Source organism: Scyliorhinus canicula, chromosome 9 (genome assembly GCF_902713615.1).
Source record: "Scyliorhinus canicula chromosome 9, sScyCan1.1, whole genome shotgun sequence".
Classification (NCBI taxonomy): Eukaryota; Metazoa; Chordata; class Chondrichthyes; order Carcharhiniformes; family Scyliorhinidae; genus Scyliorhinus; species Scyliorhinus canicula.
In genome coordinates, this window is record NC_052154.1 from 67,335,139 (window position 1) to 67,359,084 (window position 23,946).

General features: G+C 44.9%; 2 protein-coding genes across 5 annotated transcripts in view; one reads left to right on the forward strand and one right to left on the reverse strand.

Moving 5' to 3' along the window:
- The window catches only part of LOC119971382 (BTB/POZ domain-containing protein KCTD19-like), a 179,175-nt gene extending 170,143 nt beyond the window's left edge, over positions 1–9,032 (forward strand). For all 4 annotated transcript variants that reach the window (XM_038806837.1, XM_038806838.1, XM_038806839.1 and 1 more), the window contains one exon: positions 8,332–9,032. The gene's annotated coding sequence lies outside the window, so the exon portion shown is untranslated. The remainder of the gene's footprint in view (positions 1–8,331) is intronic.
- Positions 9,033–10,075: 1,043 nt separating this feature from the next.
- The window catches only part of LOC119970889, a gene marked incomplete at its 5' end in the record, with an annotated part of 434,610 nt that continues 420,739 nt past the window's right edge, over positions 10,076–23,946 (reverse strand). The window contains 2 exon segments of the mRNA XM_038805997.1: positions 10,076–11,031; positions 17,264–17,342. Coding sequence (XP_038661925.1) covers positions 17,298–17,342 — 45 coding nt within the window.

Sequence of the window (23,946 nt, forward strand, 5' to 3'; positions counted from 1 at the left end):
ATACAATGTAACTACATAAGCATTGGCATCGGATGAAGCAGACAGGGTGTAGTGTTAATGAGGACAGTCCATAAAAGGGTCATTTAGGAGTCTGGTGACAGTGGGGAAGTAGCTGTTTTTGAGTCTGTTCGTCCGTGTTCTCAGACTTCTGAATCTCCTGCCCGATGGAAGAAGTTGGAAAAGTGAGTAAGCCGGGTGGGAGGGATCCTTGATTATGCTGCCTGCTTTCCCCCGGCAGCGGGAGGTGTAGATGGAATCAATGGATGGGAGGCAGGTTCGTGTGATGGACTGGGCGGTATTCACGACTCTCTGAAGTTCCTTGCGGTCCTGGGCCGAGCAGTTGCCATACCAGGCTGTGATGCAGCCCGAGAGGATGCTCTCTATAGTGCATCTGTAAAAGTTGGTAAGGGTTAATGTGGACATGCCAAATTTCCTTAGTTTCCTGAGGAAGTAAAGGCGCTGTTGTGCTTTCTTGGCGATAGCGTCGACATGAGTGGACCAGGATAGATTTTTGGTGATGTGCACCCCTAGGAATTTGAAACTGCTCACCATCTCTACCTCGGCTCCATTGATGCTGACAGGGGTGTGTACAGTACTATGCTTCCTGAAGTCGATGACCAGCTCTTTAGTTTTGCTAGCATTAAGGGAGAGATTGTTGTCGTTGCACCACTCCACTAAGTTCTCTATCTCCCTCCTGTATTCAGACTCGCCGTTGTTCGAGATCCGGCCCACTATGGTCGTATCGTCAGCAAACTTGTAGATGGAGTTGGAACCAAGTTTTGCCATGCAGTCGTGTGTGTACAGGGAGTAGAGTAGGGGGCTAAGTACGCAGCCTTGCGGGGCACCGGTGTTGAGGACTATTGTGGAGGAGGTGTTGGTGTTCATTCTTACTGACTGTGGTCTGTTGGTCAGAAAGTCAAGGATCCAGTTACAGAGTGGAGAGCCAAGTCCTAGGTTTTGGAGCTTTGATATGAGCTTGGCTGGGATTATGGTGTTGAAGGCGGAGCTGTAGTCAATAAATAAGAGTCTGATGTAGGAGTCCTTGTTTTCGAGATGCTCTAGGGATGAGTGTTCCGCTTGGTTCCTTTGACCCAGCAAACAGTTGAACAGCAGTCCATATCTTCCTTTCTTCTTAAACAGTGGTGTTGCATTAGCCACTTTACAGTCCTCTCGGACCCTTCCTGCCTCCAGTGATTCCTGAAAGATCACCATCAATGCCTCCACAATCTCCTCAGCTATCTCTTTTAGGACTCTGGGGTGTAGTCCAAGTGACTTATCCACCTTCAGACAGTTTCCCCAGAACCTTCTCCTTAGTAATGGCCACTGCACTCACCTCTGCCCCCCCCCCCCCCCAACTGATTCACCTGGAGCTCTCTCATCCCACTGGTGTCTTCTACCATGAAGACTGATGCAAAGTAACTATTCAGTTCCTCTGCCATTTCTTTGTTTCCTATTATTAGTTCTCCAGCCACGTTTTCCAGTGGTCCAATGTGCATTTTTGCCTCTCTCTTACCTTTTATATGTTGAAAGAAACTTCCTATATTCTTTTATATTATTTGCTAGCTTGTACTCAGATTTCATCTTCTCTCCCCTTATTGCTTTTTTAGTTGTCCTCTACTCTCTTTTAAAGGATTCCCAATCCTCTGGCTTCCCACTAATTGTCACTTTGTATGCTTTTTAGAACATAGAACACTACAGCGCAGTACGGGCCCTTCGGCCCTCGATGTTGCGCCGACCTGTCCTGGACTTCCCTCGTCAACCTGGATGCCTTGTTATGCCCTTGTGTCCTCCCCCTTGGGATGAATTTTTGTTATGCCTCCCGAATAACCCCTGATGCAACCATCAATTCACGCGAAACAGAGAGTTGAAGTGAACAGTGGCTTTAATCGACGAGAACAGTGCCTGCCTGCGACTGCTCTGCTACTGAGAGCCGCCTACAGGGCTACTGCTCTTTATACCTCCCCTCAAGGGGCAGAGCCCACAAGGGCACTAACATGATATACCTCCCTTCAAGGGGCGGAGCCAACAAGGGCACTAACATGATACATTCTACATAATATTGTACAATGATCCATAGGTAGAGCCCACATGGGCAACAGCGTGATACAGTGTAATACATGGTGAATGGTTAGTACAGTACATACACCACATTCACCCCCTGTTAAAAAAATTGAAGTCCGTCAGGGGTGAAGGTTCACAGATTCAGTCTGTCCGGCGCTCTGATCGTCGGAGCTCTGGTATCGCGGCTGGCCCGAGTGTCAAACACATCCATGCGGGCATGGGTGGTGAACTCACCAGTGCGGGCACAGACATGGACTTGGATCGTGTCTTCTGGGGCTTTGTTCCTGTGGGTCAGTGAAGGGGGGGGGGAGGGGGTGCGGGGGCCATGTAGGGGTGGGGGCACTGGTCACGTAGGTTGGGAGGGGTAGATTGGAGTGGTGGTGGTAGTGGAACCTGCGGGTGCTCGGTCCCGGAGGGAAAACGTATCCTGTCGGCCGTTGGGGTGTTCTACGTATGCGTACTGGGGGTTGGTGTGAAGGAGCTGGACCCTCTCGACCAGGGGGGTCGGATTTATGGCTCCTGATGTGTTTGCGGAGTAGGACGGGCCCTGGTGTCTTCAGCCAGGATGGAAGCGAGACCCCCCCCCCCCCCCCCCCCCCCCCGAGGTGGGTTACCTGGGGAAAACAAACAGGCGTCCATGAGGGGTCTCATTCGTGGCTGTGTAAGGGAGGGACCTAATGGAGTGGAACGTGTCGGGGAGGACCTCCTGCCAGTGGGAAACGGGGGAGATTCCTAGACCATAGGGCCAGGATGATGGCCTTCCAGACCATCGCGTTCCCCCTCTCCACCTGCCCGTTTCCCCGGGGGTTATAACTGGTAGTCCTGCTCGAGGCGATGCCCTCACCGAGCAGGTACTGACGCAGTTCGTCGCTCATAAATGAAGTGCCCCGGTCACTGTGGACGTAAGACACTATGCAGGGCCTCAATAATGGTGGCCGCAGTCATGTCAGGGCAGGGGATTGCAAAGGGGAAGCGGGAGAACTTGTCAACAACGTTTAGGAAATACGTGTTGCGGTTGGTAGAGGGGAGGGGCCCTTTGAAGTCGATACTGAGGCGCTCAAAGGGCTGGGATGTCTTCATCAGGTAGGCCTTATCCGGTCGATAGAAGTGCGGCTTGCACTCCGCGCTGATTTGGCAGTCCCTGGTCATGGCCCTGACCTCCTTGGTGGAGCAGGGCAGGTTGTGGGCCCTGATGTAGTGGAGAAGCCGGGTGACCCCCTGGGTGGGAGAGGTCATTGTGAATGGCCCGGAGTTGGTCATCTTGCATGCTAGGGCATGTGCCGTGAGACAGGGCATCTGGGGGCTCGTTGAGCTTCCCAGGACGATACACTATATCGTAATTATAGGTGGAGAGTTCGATCCTCCACCTCAAGATCTTATCGTTCTTGATCTTGCCCCGCTGTATTATCAAACATGAAGGCTATCAACCTTTGTTCAGTGACGAGGGTAAACCTCCTACCAGTGAGATAGTGCCTCCAGTGCCGCACAGCTTCCACGATGGCTTGAGCTTCTTGTTCAACTGAGTATCGAATTTCAGAGGGGTTGAAGGTACGGGAAAAAAATACTACTGGCCTGCGCGCCTGGTTAAGGGTGGCGGCGAGGGTGACTTCTGATGCATCGCTCTCCACCTGGAAGGGGATGGACTTGCCCACCACACGCATTTTGGCTTTGGCAATATCTGCCTTGATGCGGCTGAAGGCCTGGCGGGCCTCAGCCGCCAGTAGGAAGATGGTAGCTTTGATCAGTGGCCGGGCTTTGTCCGCATAGTTGGGGACCCACTGGGCATAATAGGAAAAGAACCAGAGGCACCTTTTCAGGGTCTTGGGGCAGTTTGCTGTATTGGAAATATCGGGAGCGAGCAGCGCCTTACCAGGTCTGGGTGAACGAAGCTTGCGGAGTCGAACAGGCACGGTGTCTCATATCCGTTGATCTGGACGGACATCATGGAGCACTTGAGGTGCTTTGGCCGCTACTGATCCAAAGTGACTGCACTGAGCTGCGGGTAGTCGGTGGCGTGGTCGGCGGTGCTGCAGCGGCCCCGTGATGACTGTCCACGGAGGTTGTAATCGTCGAGTGGCGTAGCGGGTGATGGCCAAGATGGCCGCCCCCGTTGATCGCATGTGGCAGGCGGCGAGGAAGATGGCGTCCAAGATGGCGGCCCCCATGAATCGCACATGGTCGGCCACGTGGGGGAGGATTGCCAAGATGGCGGCCCTCGTGAGTCGCACATGTGCGGAGGCGGCAGACACGCTGCCACATTGCGGGGTCTGCGGGCCTGGGAGTCGGAGGAGCGAGTTTTCGGGTTAGGGTTCGAGTTAGTTTTTAGCTTTGGCCAGGCAGACCTCAGCAAAGTGCCCTTTCCGGCCGCAGCTGCTGCGGGTCGCGTTGTGGGCCAGGCAATGCTGCCGGGGGTGTTGGGGCTGGCCGCAAAAGTGGCACGATAGCCCTCCATGGTGGGCGGGTGGCCGCGCGGCGCAGGCCTGGGGCAGACTCTGGTTGGGGGTCCACGATGGGGTCGCGTGATCGGCCGAGAATGCAGTTAAGCTTTGGAAATTTTACCGTGTCCTCCAGGTCCTGGGCCCCTTTCTCGAGAAGACGCTGCCGCACATAATTGGATCGGACCCCTGCAACATTCACGTCTCGGACGGCGAGTTCAATGTGCTGGGAAGCTGTCACGGCCTGGAAGTTACCTTCACGTGCTAGGGCTTTAAGGTCGCGCAGGTAGTCTTCTAGCGACTCCCCAGGGCGTAGGCGGCGCGTTGTAAAGATGTTTCACGCGTAGACTTCATTCACGGGCCGCACGTACAGGCGGTCCAGTATCGCGAGGGCCTCAGTATAAGAGTCAGTTACATCAAGTTGAGTTGAAATACGATGGCTCACCCGTGCGTGGAGAAGACTGAGTTTCTGTTCTTCTGTAACTGAGGAGGTAGTCGACGCAGCCAGTTAGGCCTTGAAGCACCGAAGCCAATGTTAAAAAATTTCCTTTGCTTCTGCGGCCTGTGGATCGAGTTCCAGTCGGTCAGGTTTGAGGGCTGATTTCATAGTAGTTTTTAAGTCGATTAAATTGATGAGACCATCAATTCATTCAAAGACACGAGTTGAAGTAAACTGGCTTTAATCGGCTTACAACTGAGCCTGCCTGTGACTATGCTGAACTGAGGGCGGACTCGCAGGACCGCAGCACTTATACTTCCTGCTGGGGGCGGAGCCCTGTACATGCTCCTCATCTCCCCGTGGGCAGAGCCGCGCAACGGCTCACAGATGGAGCCCACAGGGACACAGTAATGTACAGTGTGAATTTATAGTGGTTACACATTCACCACACTCTGGCTGTTCACCCTCCCCCTTCAGGATGTTCTGTGTTTATTCAGAGGCATCCTTGACCTTGGCACCAGGGAGGCAACACACCATCCTGGAGTCTCTTTCACTTCCACAGAAGCGCCTATCTGTGCCCCTTACTATAGAGTCCCCTATAACTATCACTCTCCTCCATCTTGCCCTCCCCTGCTGAGCAACAGAGCCAGTTGTGGTGCCACTGTTCTGGCTGCTGTTGTCCCCCCCCCCCCCGATAGGCTATCCCCCCCAACAGTATCCAAAACGGAATACCTGTTAGAGAGGGGGACAGCCACAGGGGATTCCTGCACTGACTGCCCTTTCTCGTGATCACCCATCTGTCTGCCTGCACCTTGGGTGTGACGATGTCTCTATAACTCCTATGACGCTTTCCGCCACCTGCATATTCCTAAGTGCATTCAACTGCTGCTCCAATCGAACTACCCGGTCTGTGAGGAGTTGCCATGGGTTACACTTGCCACAGACATAGTTGACCGGAACGCTGGAAGCGTCACGGATCTCCCACATCTCTCAGTTAGAGCACTGCACCCCACTGAGCGACATTTATGCACCAGTTAATTAATTCAAAATATTTTAAAAAAAATTAGAGTACCCAATTAATTTTTTCCAATTGCGTGGCCAATCCACTTACCCTGCATATCTTTGGGGTGTGGGGGCGAAACCCACGCAAACACGGGGAGGATGTGCAAACTCCACACGGAGTGACCCAGAGCTGGGAATGAACCTGGGACCTCGGCGCCGTGAGACTTCAGTGTTGCCACTGCGCCACCCAATTAATTCAAAATAAACACTTAAATTGTTATTAGATTCAGTTACAATTAACTATATGGCCCTGGCGCTAGATTTTTACTGTAAAATTAAATGCTAAATACTAATCTCTGCCCTTAGTAGTTTTCGATGGCATGCCAGGTCCGACAGGTCACTTACGACCGATGTCACTGCAGAACCGGGGGCCAAGGTGGGTGGTCAGTGGGGTACGCAGCAAGGTGGCTGTCTAGCAGGCCCCAGCAATGGTGGTCCGAGCCTGGACACTCTCTCCACCGCCTCCCACTCCCCCTGGTCAATCCATGTTTTTTGGTCAATTTCACCAGCTATTTACTAGAAGCAAATGAAAATTATTTTGAAAAACATGACCATTGCAGCCCACACACTGTACCCCCAGGCTTTTAGCTCCTAACTTGTCCTAATATTTAGAAGCCAATATTCCTGAAATCCTCCAAACTTCACACAGGGTACTTGTTCTCATGGCTACAGGGTTCAGTTTGGGCACAGCACATGCTTCTCTCCAAGGTTGTTTCCTTTGGCCTGGTCCGGGATCTTTTTCAGATCCTCCGGTGGCTCCAACCAGTGTCTGGCTCCCCTGTTTCATGTTGCATGGAATAATGGTTTCAATTCCTCATTATTTCTTCGGGTGCATACAAACGCCTTTTGCCTACTTCATCGCCAGTTTCAATGTTGTGGATGAAGTCTTCAGGCCTTGGAGGTTCATCCAAAACGCAGAGCTTTTGAAGCTTTTAACACCACAGGCTGCAATGTTAGACTGCCCATAAAAATGGTGGCCAAGACGTCACACAATCATTTTCTTGAAGTGCCCTTGTTCAGGTACAAGGCTGCTTGAGGAAACACTAAAAACACTATATACACTACACATGCAATATACATTACTTGTAAAACAACAAGGACGTATATTTGAACTAAAACACTGCTTCAGTGCAGATTTTAAGTTAAAATGCATGAGTTAACAATTTAATGACTGAAACGTTCCTGTAACTATTACTAGTGTTTACAGATTTAATCGATACTGGTAAATATACTACGCTAAATGATTTGTTAAAATGAGGTGTTTTTCAATAAAAGATCTATTGGATAAATAAAGGAAACTCAGTAAATATAGAGCGGAGGCCGTGGTGTAGTGGTATTGTCACTGGACTAATAAACCAGAACCTAGAGTAATACTCTGGGGACCCAGGTACAAATCCCGCCATTGCAGATGGTGAAATTTGAATTCAATAAAAATCTGGAATTAAAAGTTTAACGATGACCATGAAACCATTGTTGATTGTCATAAACACCCATCTGGTTCACTAATGTCATGTAGGGAAGGAAATCTGCCGTACTTAGCTGGTCTGGCCTACATGTGACTCCAGACCCACAGCAATGTGGTTGATTCTTAACTGCCCCCTCAAGGCCAATTAGGGATGGGCAATAAATGAATCAAAATACATGGATTTTCAAAAGGTCCCATGTCTTTCTAGTTGCTTGTTTAAAATATTTAGGTGTAAAACTTAAGAAGACATGGATAGAAGTTGGATGACGCAAAGAAAACAGTTACTCAGAATGGAAATTATGAACTCCAGGGGTTCATCTTGATCTATATAAATGGTTTTGGACTTGGGAGTTGGAAGCACAATATTATGAACATTTGACTGACACAGAAGAATGAGGTTTGACAAACAAGGAAGCAGACTGCAGGATACTCTGGGAACATGCAGTTTAATGGATTGGGCAGAAAAAGATTAATTAAATTATGAAGGGTTTGAATAGGGAAAAAATGGTCTTTTCTCTAATTAGGAAGTAGTGACCAGCGATCAACAAATTAATAATTCAGGAGCAAAAAAATTAGGAGGATTTCTCTACCCAGTTCAAGTATGGAATACGTTATAACAAGTAGTTGAGGCAACAACTGTTACATCTTTTAAAGGAAAAATAATAGCAGAGGAAGCATGGGGGGACATCAAAGGTTACTCTAACACTCCAATTCTATTCTGTAAACGTAAGATTTCAAGGATTTTTTGTTTATTTTAATTATCATTTTGACATGTACAGTAAAAAAAGGTACAGCATTATTAGTCTGCCAGGTTTCAGTTCTTAGAATGTAATTGTTACATAAACATTGTATATGTTTGTGTTTTCCAGTTGACACTGCCATTTGCTTGGAAGTATAGCCATTGCATGGAGCTGTTGTTGAAGAAAGGATATTATAAATCAGTCTCATTTCCTGTGTTAGGAAACTAATTCGAAAAAAGGTCATCGGAAATGAATTTGGTATTATTGTGAAACTGCTTGGCAAATTCCAGTATAAAGTGAATAGTAATCTATTTAATGCCAGGTTTGTCAGTTCAGAAAGCTGGGCTTCAGGAGATGGAGAAGGTCTAAAAAATATTGTCTGGTCAGTGTGTTGATGATCAGTCTGGACCATCCTTATCATCTGCTTTTGTCATCACTGTGGGACCACATGTAAATCAATACCACCACAAATAAATGTTTCTGTAACATATTACAAAAGACGTACACTGATTTTAGTACCTTATTTTGTAAATATAAAATTTAATTCCCATTTTGGCCACATGAAAATAGTTTGTATTTTTTGAAAGATTGGCAAGATCTCATGTATTGATTATTTGTTAAGTTTTAAATATATTGGTGTTTGTGTCAGAGAACTGATTAATTAGTTTAAGAAGTATGGTGACTGCTATTTTTTGGTGTCATAGCTTCCAGAGATATCAATATCTGTTGGAGATTGACAATTTTGGCAGTGAATACTACCAGCTTGAAAACTTACTCATTATTTGTAATTTATCTCATACTTGTCCTTTTAATGAAAATCATTCACCATGTCTGTGTATAACAGAAGCTTGATTATTCTGTTAACTTTTCTTCATAAATTTAATGCCCACTGTAACATGCTAAACGTTTGCGGACACAACCTTGCAGGCACCAACATCCTGGTTATGCTATCTATACATGACCGTGTGTCTGGAATTTGGGATTGGGATTCTTGCCTTGGGTGAAGGTCTGCTCTGCCACACCTTGTAATTAAGTAAGGCTCCAGGAATCTCCAAGCTTTAGTTCCATAATGCAGATTTATTTTTAGATGCAAAAGTGGTACAATTCCAGAGTTAAGAGTAAACAACTTGGGCTAGTTAGGATCACACAATTAACTTCATGGAGAAGATAACCACAGTGGTAAATTAATATGCCACTAGCCCATTCCAGGTTGCACTCCACACTATCAAAAGGGAAGTTAATGCCTGATTGTCAAGACTGCTAATTTGATGGGAGTGCAGTATACTAGATGGAGGCGAATTAAATTGCATGTCAGTTTTTACAGATTAGCACATTTTACCAAGGGTTTTAGGCTATAGATGACCTTCGTTTGATGGATGACTAGCGTCCACCTGCCATGTTTTCCACCTCTTTAATCACCCCAGTGCATGGTGAACTACAGAACTTGGATATGGCCAGCTTGCACAGTATGCCTTTTCTGAGGCCATCTGCACACATGAAGAGCTGCAGACACCGAGTGATGGCCAGTGATCTGTTTGTCCAATGGCAGATGGAGTTCAACCTTAACTGAAGTACATAATGAAATAAAAAGTAGCACAGTCCCCGTTAAAATGATTGAATGGAACAAACATTCCATATCAAATTTTTGACAAACAGCAGTTGAACAGGGTTGTTAGCCTGAAACCATGTTATAGAGCATGTGATGGGCAGAATCTCATTGAAATAAATGCAGCACTTGACAATATGGGTTATGTCGGCTCTAATATAAAAACAGAAAATACTCAGCTGATCAGGCATAATCAGCTCTCATGTAAAATGACAACCTTATCTAAAATTAAATTAAACGTCAACTAAATTATAATTGAACACATTATGGCTTTTTAAATTTTTATTTGCAGCACTTTTATAAATTCCAACAATTTTATCAAATGAAATATTGCTCATTCAATACTTGTGAATAAAGTTCAAACAATTAGAAACAAGTTGTTCATGTTTATTAAATACTGAAAATGCCCAAGTGTAGGAGTATATTAAACACAACAAAATGGCATGACAGCACATGTAAATTAAATCAATGTTACTTTCTATCAGATTAATGGAAGTAATTACCATTGGCACTTGAGTGATTTCCCCGTTTGCTGGTAATTAGTAGGAAAAGAATTGTATTCTTATTTCTTTTTGCTTCCAAAAAAAACAGCACCACTTGTGCCAAATACATTATTTACAGATTTTACAGAAACAATTATTTAGTGAGATAAATACACTATGTTAAACAGTTGAACAGAAACTGCAAAAGTTACCTCGTTAGTCTCACTTCCATTTTATTATTAATGCTGGTCAATAGGCTACTCGCAAATCTTTGAGCAGTGTGACAAGTAAAATATTTTAATTTGCAAGTCAACAATTATAACTAAATGTCTCAACTAAGTAATATCTACATGCACTTTTTGCAAGACACTAGAAACAGCTAACAATCAATGCCAAAGTAAATTGTTCATAAGAACTTTGATCAAACAGACAAACAAAACAGAAGGTTTGCACAAATGTTAACTAATATTTACAGTATTTGTCTAATTGCTCTGTTTGGGTAACATATTATTGACTTATTAGCTAATATGAAGGTCATGTCATTTGCCAAATATGTGAACTGCTTCAAAAATTAAATGAAAAGCCAAAGCCTTTAGGCCTCAGAGTTATCAGAATGCAGTCATTGTACAAAAATTATAATGGATTCTTAGGAGTAGCAAATCACATTCCATTTTGGGTTGGTGTGTAAAATTCAAAGAGAGCTGCTGGTTTTGCTCTTCACCCATTGTCTTCCAGTTAAACCTAACAGAAAGTACATATTAAAACAATGCAGCAAGTGTCACATACTTCAAAATAACTAAATTTATTGAAATAAACATGTTCATGAATTTTCTGCTCAAAGTAGGAAACATTAGTGCTGGTTAGAAAATTAACTTGTTTCAAATTGGCAGTAAATATCTCATTATTTCTTTAGGGGAGGGATTAATTGTATAATACATTACAATTTAGACCTCAGCTGGAACACAGTACAGTTCTGGGTGTCGCATTTTAGGAAGGATGTGAAGACACTGGAGAGAGTGCAGTCTTAAGAGGTTTACAAGAATGCTTTTAAGGTTGAGGAACTCCAGTTATGACGAAAGATTTGAGAAGGGTGAGAGGAGATTTGATAAAGATAATAAAAATCATGAGGGGGTTGGTCAGAGTAGTTGAGGAGAAACTGTTCCCACTAGTGCAAGTAAAGCAACTGGCAAAAGAAGCAAAAGCACTATGAGAAAAAACTTGTTCACACAGCAAAGGCTCAGGTCTGGAATGCACTGCCTGAGTGTGGTGGAGATGGGTTCAAATGAGGCATTCAAGATGATTATCTGAAAAGAAATAATCTGCAGGGTTATGGGGAGAAGCCAGGAGAATGGCACTAAGAAATGCTCAAAAAGCTGGTGCAGATACAATGGATCAAATTGGCCTGCGAAGGAACAATTCTGTGATTCTGAGCTCCAAATATTCTGCCAAGTGCACCGTAAGTTCTATCAGAAACATTCCACTATTATGCCAGTGTGATATTCCCATTTCCTATACCCATTCTGTAGTTATTTTAACAATCAATTTTGGACTGTGGAATATCACTCACTAGGAGGTAAATGCAAAAAAGAGCCTTATTAGAAGCATCCACGCTTTCAATTCCAAATTTTTATATTTGATTTACCCCATAATTTCAGATGCTGGAAACAAAACCAGTTATTAAAATTATGCTTGAAACGGGCATGGAAACACTAACTTAAAGCAAAGCAGCACAGTTAAAAAGGGAGACAACAGAAACAACTTAACATTTTAATCTTATAACCAACCTCTTCCTCCAATGGATTTAAAAATGTTGCTTGGTTGAAGTAAAAGATAATTTCTCCCATCTTGCTGTTATACGCTGACATCCCTTAATACCTTTGCTTAACAAAATTCTAGTTTCAACTACTGTTTGTGGAGAGAGTTCCAAACCTCCACCACCCTTTGCATGAAGAAGTACTTCCTAACATCTCTCCTGAATGGTCAAGCCCTAAGTTTTAGACAATGACCCTAGTTTTAGAATATCCAACAAGTGGAATGAGTTTATCTTTATCTACCCTGTCTTTCCCTCTTATTATTTTGAATATTTTGATTGCTCCTTAACTGTCCAAATTATAAAAGTCAATTTCTGTAATCTCTCCTCCTAAATTAACCCCTGTAAACCTACGTTGCACTCCTTCCAAGGCCAAAATATCTTTCCTAAGGTGTAGTGCCCAGAACTGCTCACAGTACTCCAAGTGAGTTCTAACTAGGGCTTTGTATAGCTACAGCATAACCCTCAATCCTTATACTCCATTCCTCTAGATGTAAAGGTTAGCATTCCATTAGCCTTTTTGATTATTTTCTGCACTTGAAGGATCTATGCACCTGAACTTCCAAATCTCTTTGGACATCCACTGTACCTAACCTCTTTCCAGAATGTACTCTGCTCTATCTTTTTTTGGTCCAAAATGGATAATTTCACACTTGCTTACATTGAATTCCATCCGCCACAATTTTTCCCAATCACCTAATCTGTCAATATTTCCTTGCAATTTTATGCCACCATCTCGACTGTCTACAATGCCACCTTGTATCAGCAAATTTGTATATATGACTTTCTACGCCTTCATCCAAGGCATTAATGAATAATGTAAAAAATTGAAGCCTCAACACAGATCCATGTGGTACACCGCTGGTTACATCCTGCCAATTAGAGTACTAACCCATTATCCCCATTGTCTGTCACCTGCCATTCAACCAATTTCCCAACCATGTCAATAATTTGCCCTCAACTCTGTCGGCTTCTACCTTAGTTAACAGTCTCCTATGTGGATTTAACAAGTGCATCCTGGAAGTCCATCTAAATAACATCTGTAGACATTTCCCTACCTTAGTCCCCTCTTCAAAAAAATTCAACAAGATTAAGGCATGACCTTCCCATCACAAATCCATGCTGGTTCTCCCTGAACGATCAAACTTTTTTGAGGTGTTCAGTTGCCCCACACCTGATTATTGACTCCAGCAATTTCTCCTGCTTTTTGTCGTATGTTCATTGGTGAAAGCAAGATATCAGATGCCCATTATAGGATATCTGAAAAATGGCCTGACTCAAACTTGGGTCAGATGTTTTCAACATGCTAGTCCCAGAAATTAAGTTTTGCCATATCCAAACATACACCGTAGGATCCCGGTGGTACCCATATTCCAGATCACTATAGTGACATCAATAGCAGGGAGAAGCTGAATCAGAGGCTATGTAGGGTCACATGGTCCTTCGGATAGTCACTTTAGACTTTATTTCCCTTTTGCTACAATGGTAGAAGAGAACACAATAGTTTATCTTTCTCCCAAGTCTTGTTGCTTAATTAGGACAAGTGATTAATGACTCCAATCCACTGAAATTTGAATTTTTGCTGTCTGAGATTTTTATACATGCGGTAACAATATGGAAAGTATAGAATGTCACATAAGCACAGAAACTGGCCATTCGGCTCAAATTGTCCATGCTGGTGTCCACAAGAGCCACTTCCCACTTTATTTCATTAAAACCTATAAAGAATATCCTATCCGTTTCTCAATTATGTATTATGATCGGGATGCAGAATATACCTTCTGAATGGGTGGTGGAAGCAGATGCAGATGCAACCTTTAAAAGTGAAGTGGATAAATAAATAAATACATGAAGGTAAAAGATCCACAGGGCTATGGGAGAACAGAATGGGAATGCAGCTAACTATTACTCGACCGAAAAGCTGGTTCAGACACGATGGGCCATTCTGCTCTGGTGGGAGAGCCGATCCTTTTATAACGTGCAGGGATAACAGGTAGGAGTTTTAAAAAATATTTGGAAACATTTTCAGATGCAGGAATATAGTTTTTGTAAAGACCTCTGACCTGTTTGAAATCAAGAAGGCAATAATGAGGTATATAATTCAACTGTCAATGCAAACTGTTTATGTTGAAAAAATAGCAACTCCTGTGTTTTACACCAAATCTTTTGATTTTTCAGTTTGGTTTATGAGACATTGAAGTTGGCATGTCAGTTTACATGTCTGTATACTGAAGATTAACCAAATAATCAAGATTACACTGATTAAAGTAGTTAATATATGGATTGACTCCATTTCAAAAGCTATGGGGCGGAATTCTCTGACCCCCCCCCCCCCCCCCGGCATCTTGGTGCATCAGGCTGCTCAAGATGGGGTTCTGATGTCTTGACCACTCTGGCTGTGCTCTGCAGTACACCCCCCAGAATATCTTCTGCTATGTGCAGGTCGCCCCACGTCAGGTGGGGCGACATGGTAGTGGAGGAGGAGGGATATGTGGCCTCGTCTGAGGTGGACCAGGAGGGACTGGAGGACGATACCAGGGAGGAGCTGGATGATGAAGGACAGGTGAGGGTCTGACATGCAGGAGGACCAGGGAGGCCCTCACCATTTCCATATTCTGCTAGGATCCATCAGCTCAACAACCCCCCAACCCCATTCCCCTCCTCATACACCTCACCCTCCTCAACCACCCTGATACCCCCTCCGAGGGTCTGTGTAACATCACTCCAGCGTAATGGGCCGGTATTGATTGATACTGGTAGCAGGTCATTATACGAGGCAGGAGAGTGATGATCACATTGTGAGGAAAGCTCTGGAGCTCCTCAGGATCTGATAAAGACTGACTGCTATCTTTCTGCTCACACCCATCCTCTGAACCGAGACTGCATCGGGGGCTTTTGATCTTGGACACTGTGGGGGGAGTGGGGGTGCAGGCAGTCCCGCTGTGAAGATTAACATGACAGAGACTTCACATGTAAAAGGTGCGAAATGTTTTAATAGTGAACATTTTAATGTAACGGATTTCCATTCCTCCCAAGGATAGTGACCTCACCAATGCCCACTCAGTGCTCCTCACTTTTCTTTATCTTCCGTGGTCTAATGCTATGTTTAGGTGTGTTCAAAGGATGTACATCAGAGGTGGAGGCAGCCTGCTGCTTTCCACGCCCTATGGCCTTTGATGCCCTTGGTGGACTTTCTCTGGAGGACCCTGACCGACTTTGCAGGTCTCACCATGCCACCCTGTTCTGCCAGCTGCACTTGAGATGTACCGGTGTCGGGGGGAGGAATCAGAAAAACTGGAAACTGCCGTAGTCTCCTTGGTGACAGGCCCTGTGTTGGCCTTCAGCACTTCCTCCTCCCTGGGGGTGCCCATAAGACCCTAGGGGACTCCATGGGATGGTGGAGCAGCTGGAATGAGCTCCAGAACCCTCTTGAGTTACTCGCTCTGCTAGTCCCAGAGGCTCCCCATTGTCTGTACCATGGTGTTGTTGCCCTTGCGATTGCCCTTAGCGATGGTACTTCATGACTGGGCCATTCCCTGAAGTACCTCGGCAATGCCCACCGGTGTCTGGGACACGTCCCTCATCGACAGCGACATGCTGTTGAGGCCCTCAGCCATCATCGTCACAGACTGAGCCATGCCTTGGACACCATTATTCATGGCACTCAAGCCATGCTCAACTGCAGTCGCCACCCTAGCAGTGTTGATCATGGTGCCACGCATTGCTGGCACCAACTCCGCCAATCGGCCTTGCAGTCGCTGGAATATCACGGCTCTGGCCTATCGTCAGGTCAGGAAGAACCTTGTCCAGAGGCTCAACATCTGGCTGGGACCAAACTGTGTCCTAGGATCCAACAGGAACCAGAACTTCTATCTCCCTTGGATGTACCTGCCTCCATCTGATCGGCATCAGCAATGGTGGTGCTCATCAGATAGTGCCCATGAAGCCTGTCTTCTAATATCGCCCAGGTGTGTGTCTCTGCGCTGGTGGAAGGTGCAGGTGAAAATTGTGATTCATGGCCAGTGGTCTCCTTGGGTGGCAGAGGTGGGTACAACTTTGGATGGCTCTGCTTCGTCAGATGGTGAACTTGCGAGACAATGGACATGTGGTCAGTGAATGGGAAGGATCATTTTGTCTGACATTAACTTATTTAAGACAGGTTGTCTGGTGAAGGGGCAGTGGATCCTCACATCTCTGGCACAGGCAACCTTGCTATCGGTCACTGGTTTCTCCTCAGGCAATCCACAATCACCATGGCCTGATCATCATACGGGGCGAGGACTCAAAAATCTTTGGGACTCTTTCCCTCCCCCCCCCACCCCCAACCACAAACAGCCGGTTCTCCGACCCCCTTGGGGGAACGAGGTTCCCCCCCCCACCACTGCAGGCCTGGTCAGGTAGACAGTGCCAATGTGAGGAGCAGGTTTGCACACTGCCATGCTTGTGTGCTGTTTGGGAGTGAGTGGCGAGGGAGCTGTTTGAAAGTAGCTATTGTTAGCGGCGAGTTGCTGAGGTGCAAGCCGGGTGAATCAGATGGCGAGGGAGCCTGTAATGGAGAGATTGACATGGGGCTCATTTTTGGCACTAAGTGCCGTTGAATACAGGCCGTGATCTTGCCAAATGCACCCAAATACGGACTTTGATTTTTTTCTACTGAATCGCGTCCTGATTCAGCAGTGAGAGAGGGGAACTTTTGTTTGAGCATTTCCTGACTGACCTTAAAGTGACACTTTTGTCTTGGAGAGTGGTGTATATGCAGCAATATAGCACATAGGCTGCCAATAATCAGACATCTGTGATATATTTTATATTAAAAAAGTATTTGTAATTTAAATGTCTATACATTGTCTTCTTTATAGAAGTGGGGGGGGGGGGGGAGGTTGATGTTGAGTCTTGTGTTTCATTGAGGCGGTTGACTAAAAATTATCTCAACTATTTTAATTATGTATTCAGTCACCAGACCAGTAGCAGACAACTATTGGTCTGAGAAGACATCCTCATTAGCTGCCCAATGGCTCAGCTATCTGAAACATTATGTATTCTATATAGCCTATACTAAATAGTCAGGAAATATACTGATGTTTTAATAGCAGCTTGTCCACCTTATAGTAAAAGCACTCAGCAAGAAAAGCAAATAACGCAAGAAAGCAACATCCCACTTACTTAAAAAAGGGCAGGATAGAAAGCACAACTATGCTTACACCATTGTAGATGGACTTATGGTAATTTGATCTGATTTCTGCTGAGGAAAGTAGAATGATAGGTTAGCCAAAGCAGTTCATGATCAACACCGAAGAAAGAGAAAGGAAATTAATCTTGTTTCACAATATCAATTTCTTCAGGTTCAGGGCAACATAGCAAATGGCACAAGAAATATTGCTGAACAGAGGCAGACAAGATGACGTGGACACCAGGCCTGAGGCACAAGCAACTTTTTAAAAAATTCTATCTAAAGGCAATACAGAACATCTCTCCTCCACATTAATCTAACATTTCCATTCTCAAAGTTGTGTAAATTTCACACCCAAGATCAAATTATAGTAATCACAGTGTGACTAACAGTGTGACTGACTACAGTTTCGCCAAAGGCTGGTGCTGAAATGCGCAAATGCATTGCTTAGCTGAGCACTAAATGGGCACAAATACTTCAACGTAGAATACTTTGCTAAAATGTAAAAAAAAATTATGGTCTGAGAAATCTAACCCAGGCCCTTTAGCTTCACATCCCACTTACTTAAAAAAAGGCAGGATAGGGGGAGGGGACATGCCCAGGCAACATCACTTCAATGGCGGGTCCTCTGGGGAGCTGAATTGGGGGGGTGTGGGGGTGGTGGAAAGAGAGAAAGAGTTCCCCCTGTCTGTGATGGGGTTCCTTATAACAGTAGGGGTGGGAAGAGTATTGTTTCATTACAGATTGAGGCAGTCTTTAAAAATAGTGCTCCAAAATCTGCGTTGCTGGCTCTATCAGGCCACACCTCACCAGCGTGACGGCAGAAACCACACACACCCTGATGTTCTGTGCACAGAGGGTCAGAGGAATCTGGAGAGAAAACTCGGCTGTGCAAATAGAGTGGTTTACTCTAGAGTTGAACACTGGTTTACTCGCCCCGGCCAGCACTCAACAGAGTGAAGAATTCTGCCCAGTGCAAATGTGGAATGACAAATTTTGCAAGACTGAGGTTATAAAGTGAATTATAACAGGTGATTCTCTTGGCGTTGCTTGGTTACTGGTATGGGGCGGAGTTGTGGGCTTAAGTGGGATGCTCTTTCCAAGGGCCAGTGCAGGCTCGATGGGCTGACTGGCCTCTTTCTGCACTGTAAATTCTATATGTATACATCTTTAACCATCTTTTCTACCTGTCTTACTGCCTCTGGGATCTGCGGGCATGCACTCAAAGGTCCCTTCTGTTGCTCTACACTCCTCCGTATGCTACCATTTATTGTATATTCCAATTGCCTTGCATGCCTTCCACAAATGCATTTCTCCAGATTGAATTCCATTTGCCATTTTTTCTGCCTACCTGATCAGTCCATTGTTATCTTAGTACAGCCTACAGCTTGCTTACTCAGGATTAACCACATGGCCAATTTTAGTACTTGCGATGATGAGTAGATTGTCATATGTATTCTTATCTGTATGTAAATAGTAATATATGTAGATGTACAGCTGTTGTAATTCCAGCATCCGACCGCTAGGTGGTGAGTGGGAAGTCATGTAACCTGGGCACACCATGTGTTCCAGGAGAAGCTGTTAGTAAGAAGCTTGCAGCAGTCACATATTAGAGTGGCTCTGTAGTATCTTAGGTTAAGTTAAGTGTTAGACTATTATTTCTAATTGTGTTAATCTTAGACATTTTAGTAATTTGTTAGTGTAGTGTTAGTAATAAATAACTTTGTTTATAAAACAAAGTCTTTGTTCACACAACAATATCAAGATTCAACATCATCCCAATCAAAGAACATTACATGGTCCCAGGAGTGGGGTGGTGAAAGAAAACAGTTAGGGAAAGTTAGGTACATAGAGAAGACACAAGAGAACAATCGGAGACTCTGAGAAAATCAGCTGTACAACGAAGTACTACTAGGATTGTCGAAGCGAGATGGAAGCATTGAAAACTCCCAACCAACTGCTCACGACTGGTAATGTAGACTTGGTCTCCAAGAAACTTCAGACGAGAGAAAGATAGTGCTCCTAATGACAGTAGCCGGTCCCCAAGCAATTGATTTGTAGAATACCTTTCAATTTGCTTCGGAGGAAGACATAAAGAGCTACTTAAAGATAATTGAACAATTTGATAACTATAGCTATCCTCAAAAATTCGAGCACTACATTTTCAGGATGAGACAACATAAAGGGCTACAAAGCGAAGCCGAGCAGTATCTCCGGCAGCAGTGCACCCCTCCTCGATGAACGCAATGCATTCTATGCTCGGTTCGAGCAGGAAACCAACAATCCGCTGTTGAGTGCCCCAGCAGCCCAAAACTAACCCATACCCATCATCACAGCTTCCGAAGTCAGATCGGCCTTCATGAAAGTGAACCCTCGGAAGGAGACGGGCCCGGACGGGATTCCTGGTCGTGCACTCAGAGCCTGCGCGAACTAGCTGGCAGAGGTGTTCGCAGACATCTTTAACCTGTCCCTAATCCACTCCGAGGTCCCCACCTGCTTCAAGAACACCACCATGCCAAAGAAGAACCAGACAACGTGCCTCAATGATTACCATCCGGTGACCCTGACTTCAGTCGTAATGAAAAAATGAATGAAAATGAAAATCGCTTATTGTCACGAGTAGGCTTCAACGAAGTTACTGTGAAAAGCTCCTAGTCGCCACATTCCGGCACCTGTCCGGGGAGGCTGGTACGGGAATCGAACCGTGCTGCTGGCCTGCTTTAAAAGCCAGCGATTTAGCTGAGTGAGCTAAACCAGCCCCTTTCGGTTTCGGTTCTGTCTGGGTTCAGCAAGTCTCAATACACAAAAAACCTTGCACCTGCTTGTTTTCCTGTGTCTGGCCGATTTTCCCTGTATTCTTTGCGGGCATCCATTTTGGAATCGGGAAGTGGCAACCCCAGGTGGCTACACTCTTACCAACTTTTAGATGCACCATAGAAAGCATCCTATCTGGCTGCATCACAGCCTGGTATGGCAACTGCTCGGCCCAGGACCGCAAGAAACTTCAGAGAGTCGTGAACACAGCCCTGTCCATCACCCATACCTGCCTTCCATCCATTGACTCCATCCACACCTCCCGCTGCCTGGGGAAAGCGGGCAGCATAATCAAAGACCCGTCCCACCCGGTTTCTCACTCTTCCAACTTCTTCCATCGGGCAGGAGATACAGAAGTCTGAGAACACGCATGAACAGACTCAAAAACAGCTTCTTCCCCACTGTTACCAGACTCCTAAATGACCCTCTTATGGACTGACCTCATTAACATTACACCCCTGTATGCTTCATCCGATGCCGATGCTTATGTAGTTACATTGAATACCTTGTGTTGCCCTATTAAGTATTTTCTTTTATTCCCTTTTCTTTCCATGTACTTAATGATCTGTTCAGCTGCTCGCAAAAAAATACTTTTCACTGTACCTCGGTACACGTGACAGTAAACAAATCCAATCCAATCCAATCTGCAAAAATCGGGCAAAACATTTGACTGTTTTGTCATGGATCTTTGGCTCAAAGCGCAATCCTGCAAACCTCCATCAGTCATTGATAAAAGACCAAATCATATACGGTTTACAATGTGATAAATTACACGAGCGATTACTAAGGGAAAGCGATTTAAAATTAGCAGATGCCATGAAAATCTGCAAAGCCAGTGAGATAGCACAAAAGCAGATCACTGAAATCCAGACATGAGAAAGTGGCGAGAAAAAAGAGGGCGTGACCGACGCCATCTTTGCTGAGTTGCAGCAAAATCAGAAACGTGGTCCGAGCATCGGCCATTTAAAACAATATTCGGAGCATGCTGTTTTGTACCAGAGGTGTGGCAGAACGCACGGTCTAAGAAAATGCCCTGTATTCGGCAAAACTTGTGCCAGATGTGCCAAAAAAAAAAATCACTTTGCGCAGCAATGCCTGTTCAATGAAAGAAGACAGCAACCAAAGAGCATGAATGTAATAGCCAAGGCTACAAAAACTAGCGCTTCATCAATTATACAAAGTGCAGCCTTGAAGAGGCAAAAGGAAATTATTGATGAACCAATTGGCTTGAAGGTTTTGTCTTTGTGAACATAATTAATAAAAATGCTGGACAACAAAGAACACAAAATTAAGATGGTGAGAAACAACGGATTAGTGGACTACACTGCTCAAAACAAACGAGACCATTGTAAAAGTAAAGTTAGACATGGAGTTAACGCAAACGTAATTAACAAAGCTGATTTGATGAAGTTAAAAATAAAACCAAATATCCAAAACACAGATTGCGCCCTGAACGACTATAATGGGAAAAATATTACGACTCTAGGTGCTTGTAACCTACAGGTGGAAGTTCAGAGGAAGAAATATTTAATCAAGTTCATAATAGTTCAGTCATCATGAAAATAGTTATTGAGCGCAGATACCTGTGAGCGGTTACAACTGATGAAGCGTGTCTACAACGCGGTGTTACAACCACACTGTGCTGCCATTGAGCAAATAATAAGTAGATTTCCCCAAGTATTCCAGGGAATTGGAATACAAAATCCAGCTCAAGGATGATACATGTCTAGCAATTCACCCGCCTAGAAGAGTGCCTGCGCCATTTTGAGAATGCCTCAAGACCGAGCATGATAAGATGCACAGGTTAGGCATCATAGAGAAAGTGGAAGAGCCAACCGACTGGGTTAGCTTGATGGTGTGCGTGAAGAAGCAGATCAAGGAGTTGCGCATTTGCATAGATCCCAAGGACCTGAACAAAAACATTAAACGAGAACATTGTATATGTGGTGCATATGGATTTCAGTAAAGCGTTAGATAAGGTTCCCCACGGTCGGCTATTGCAGAAAATACAGAGGCTGGGGATTGAGGGTGATGTAGAGATGTGGATCAGAAATTGGCTAGTTGAAAGAAGACAGAGGGTGGTGGTTGATGGCAAATGTTCAGAATGGAGTTCAGTTACGAGTGGCGTACCACAAGGATCTGTTCTGGGGCCTAGAGGACCTAGAGGAGGGCACAGAAGGTTGGGTGAGTAAATTTGCAGACGACACTAAAGTCGGTGGAGTTGTAGACAGTGTGGAAGGATGTTGCAGGTTACAGAGGGACATAGATAAGCTGCAGAGCTGGGCTGAGAGGTGGCAAATGGAGTTTAATGTAGAGAAGTGTGAGGTGATTCACTTTGGAAAGAATAACAGGAATGCGGAATATTTGGCTAATGGTAAAATTCTTAGCAGTGTGGATGAGCAGAGGGATCTCGGTGTTCATGTCCATAGATCCCTGAAAGTTGCCACCCAGGTTGATAGGGTTGTGAAGAAGGCCTATGGTGTGTTGGCCTTTATTGGTAGAGGGATTGAGTTCTGGAACCATGAGGTCATGTTGCAGCTGTACAAAACTCTGGTACGGCCGCATTTGGAGTATTGCGTACAGTTCTGGTCGCCTCATTATAGGAAGGACGTGGAAGCTTTGGAACGGGTGCAGAGGAGATTTACCAGGATGTTGCCTGGTATGGAGGGAAAATCTTATGAGGAAAGGCTGATGGATTTGAGGTTGTTTTCGTTAGAGAGAAGAAGGTTAAGAGGTGACTTAATAGAGGCATACAAAATGATCAGAGGGTTAGATAGGGTGGACAGTGAGAGCCTTCTCCCGCGGATGGAGGTGGCTAGCACGAGGGGACATAGCCTTAAATTGAGGGGTAATAGATATAGGACAGAGGTCAGAGGTAAGTTTTTTTACGCAAAGAGTGGTGAGGCCGTGGAATGCCCTACCTGCAACAGTAGTGAACTCGCCAACATTGAGGGCATTTAAAAGTTTATTGGATAAGCATATGGATGATAATGGCATAGTGTAGGTTAGATGGCCTCTAGTTTTTGACTTCCCATGTCGGTGCAACATCGTGGGCCGACGGGCCTGTACTGCGCTGTATCGTTTTATGTTCTAACACTACTAGATCCCCAAAAGAGAGTAGATTACTCATGAAATGAAAATTGCAACAGTTTTTAGCAAACTTGATGCTTCCAGGGGATTCTGGCAGCTGAGATTGGACAAGGACCGTACAAGTTTGTATGTTGGGTTTTTGAAGAATGCCCTTTGGCATAATCTTTGCAACGGATATTTTCCAGAGCGATGGAACAGGGTTCGAAGACAACCTGATGGACCTAATTTATGAATATCACCAGCCTGATTATTTAAATGTATACAGAGTTATATTCAACACTGTTAGTAAAAATGTAAATACTTTAAAGATACAAATTTATCTAAAAAGAAAAATATTTCCAAATAAAGGGGATGTGATGATAAGTTTAGCTCACTCGGCTAAATCGCTGGCTTTTAAAGCAGGCCAGCAGCACAGTTCGATTCCTGTACCAGCCTCCCCGGACAGGCGCCAGAATGTGGCGACTAGGGGCTTTTCACAGTAACTTAATTGAAGCTTACTCGTGACAATAAGCGATTTTCATTTCAGTAGATTGTCATCTGTATGTAAATAATAATATATGTATAACTGTTGTAGTTACAGCATCCAACCACCAGGTGGTGTGAGTAAACAAAGAAAAGTACAGCACAGGAACAGGCCCTTCGGCCCTCCAAGCCCGTGCCGACCATGTTGCCTGTCTAAACTAAAATCTTTTACACTTTCCGGGTCCGTATCCCTCTATTCCCATCCTATTCATGTATTTGTCCAGATGCCCCTTAAATGTCACTATCGTCC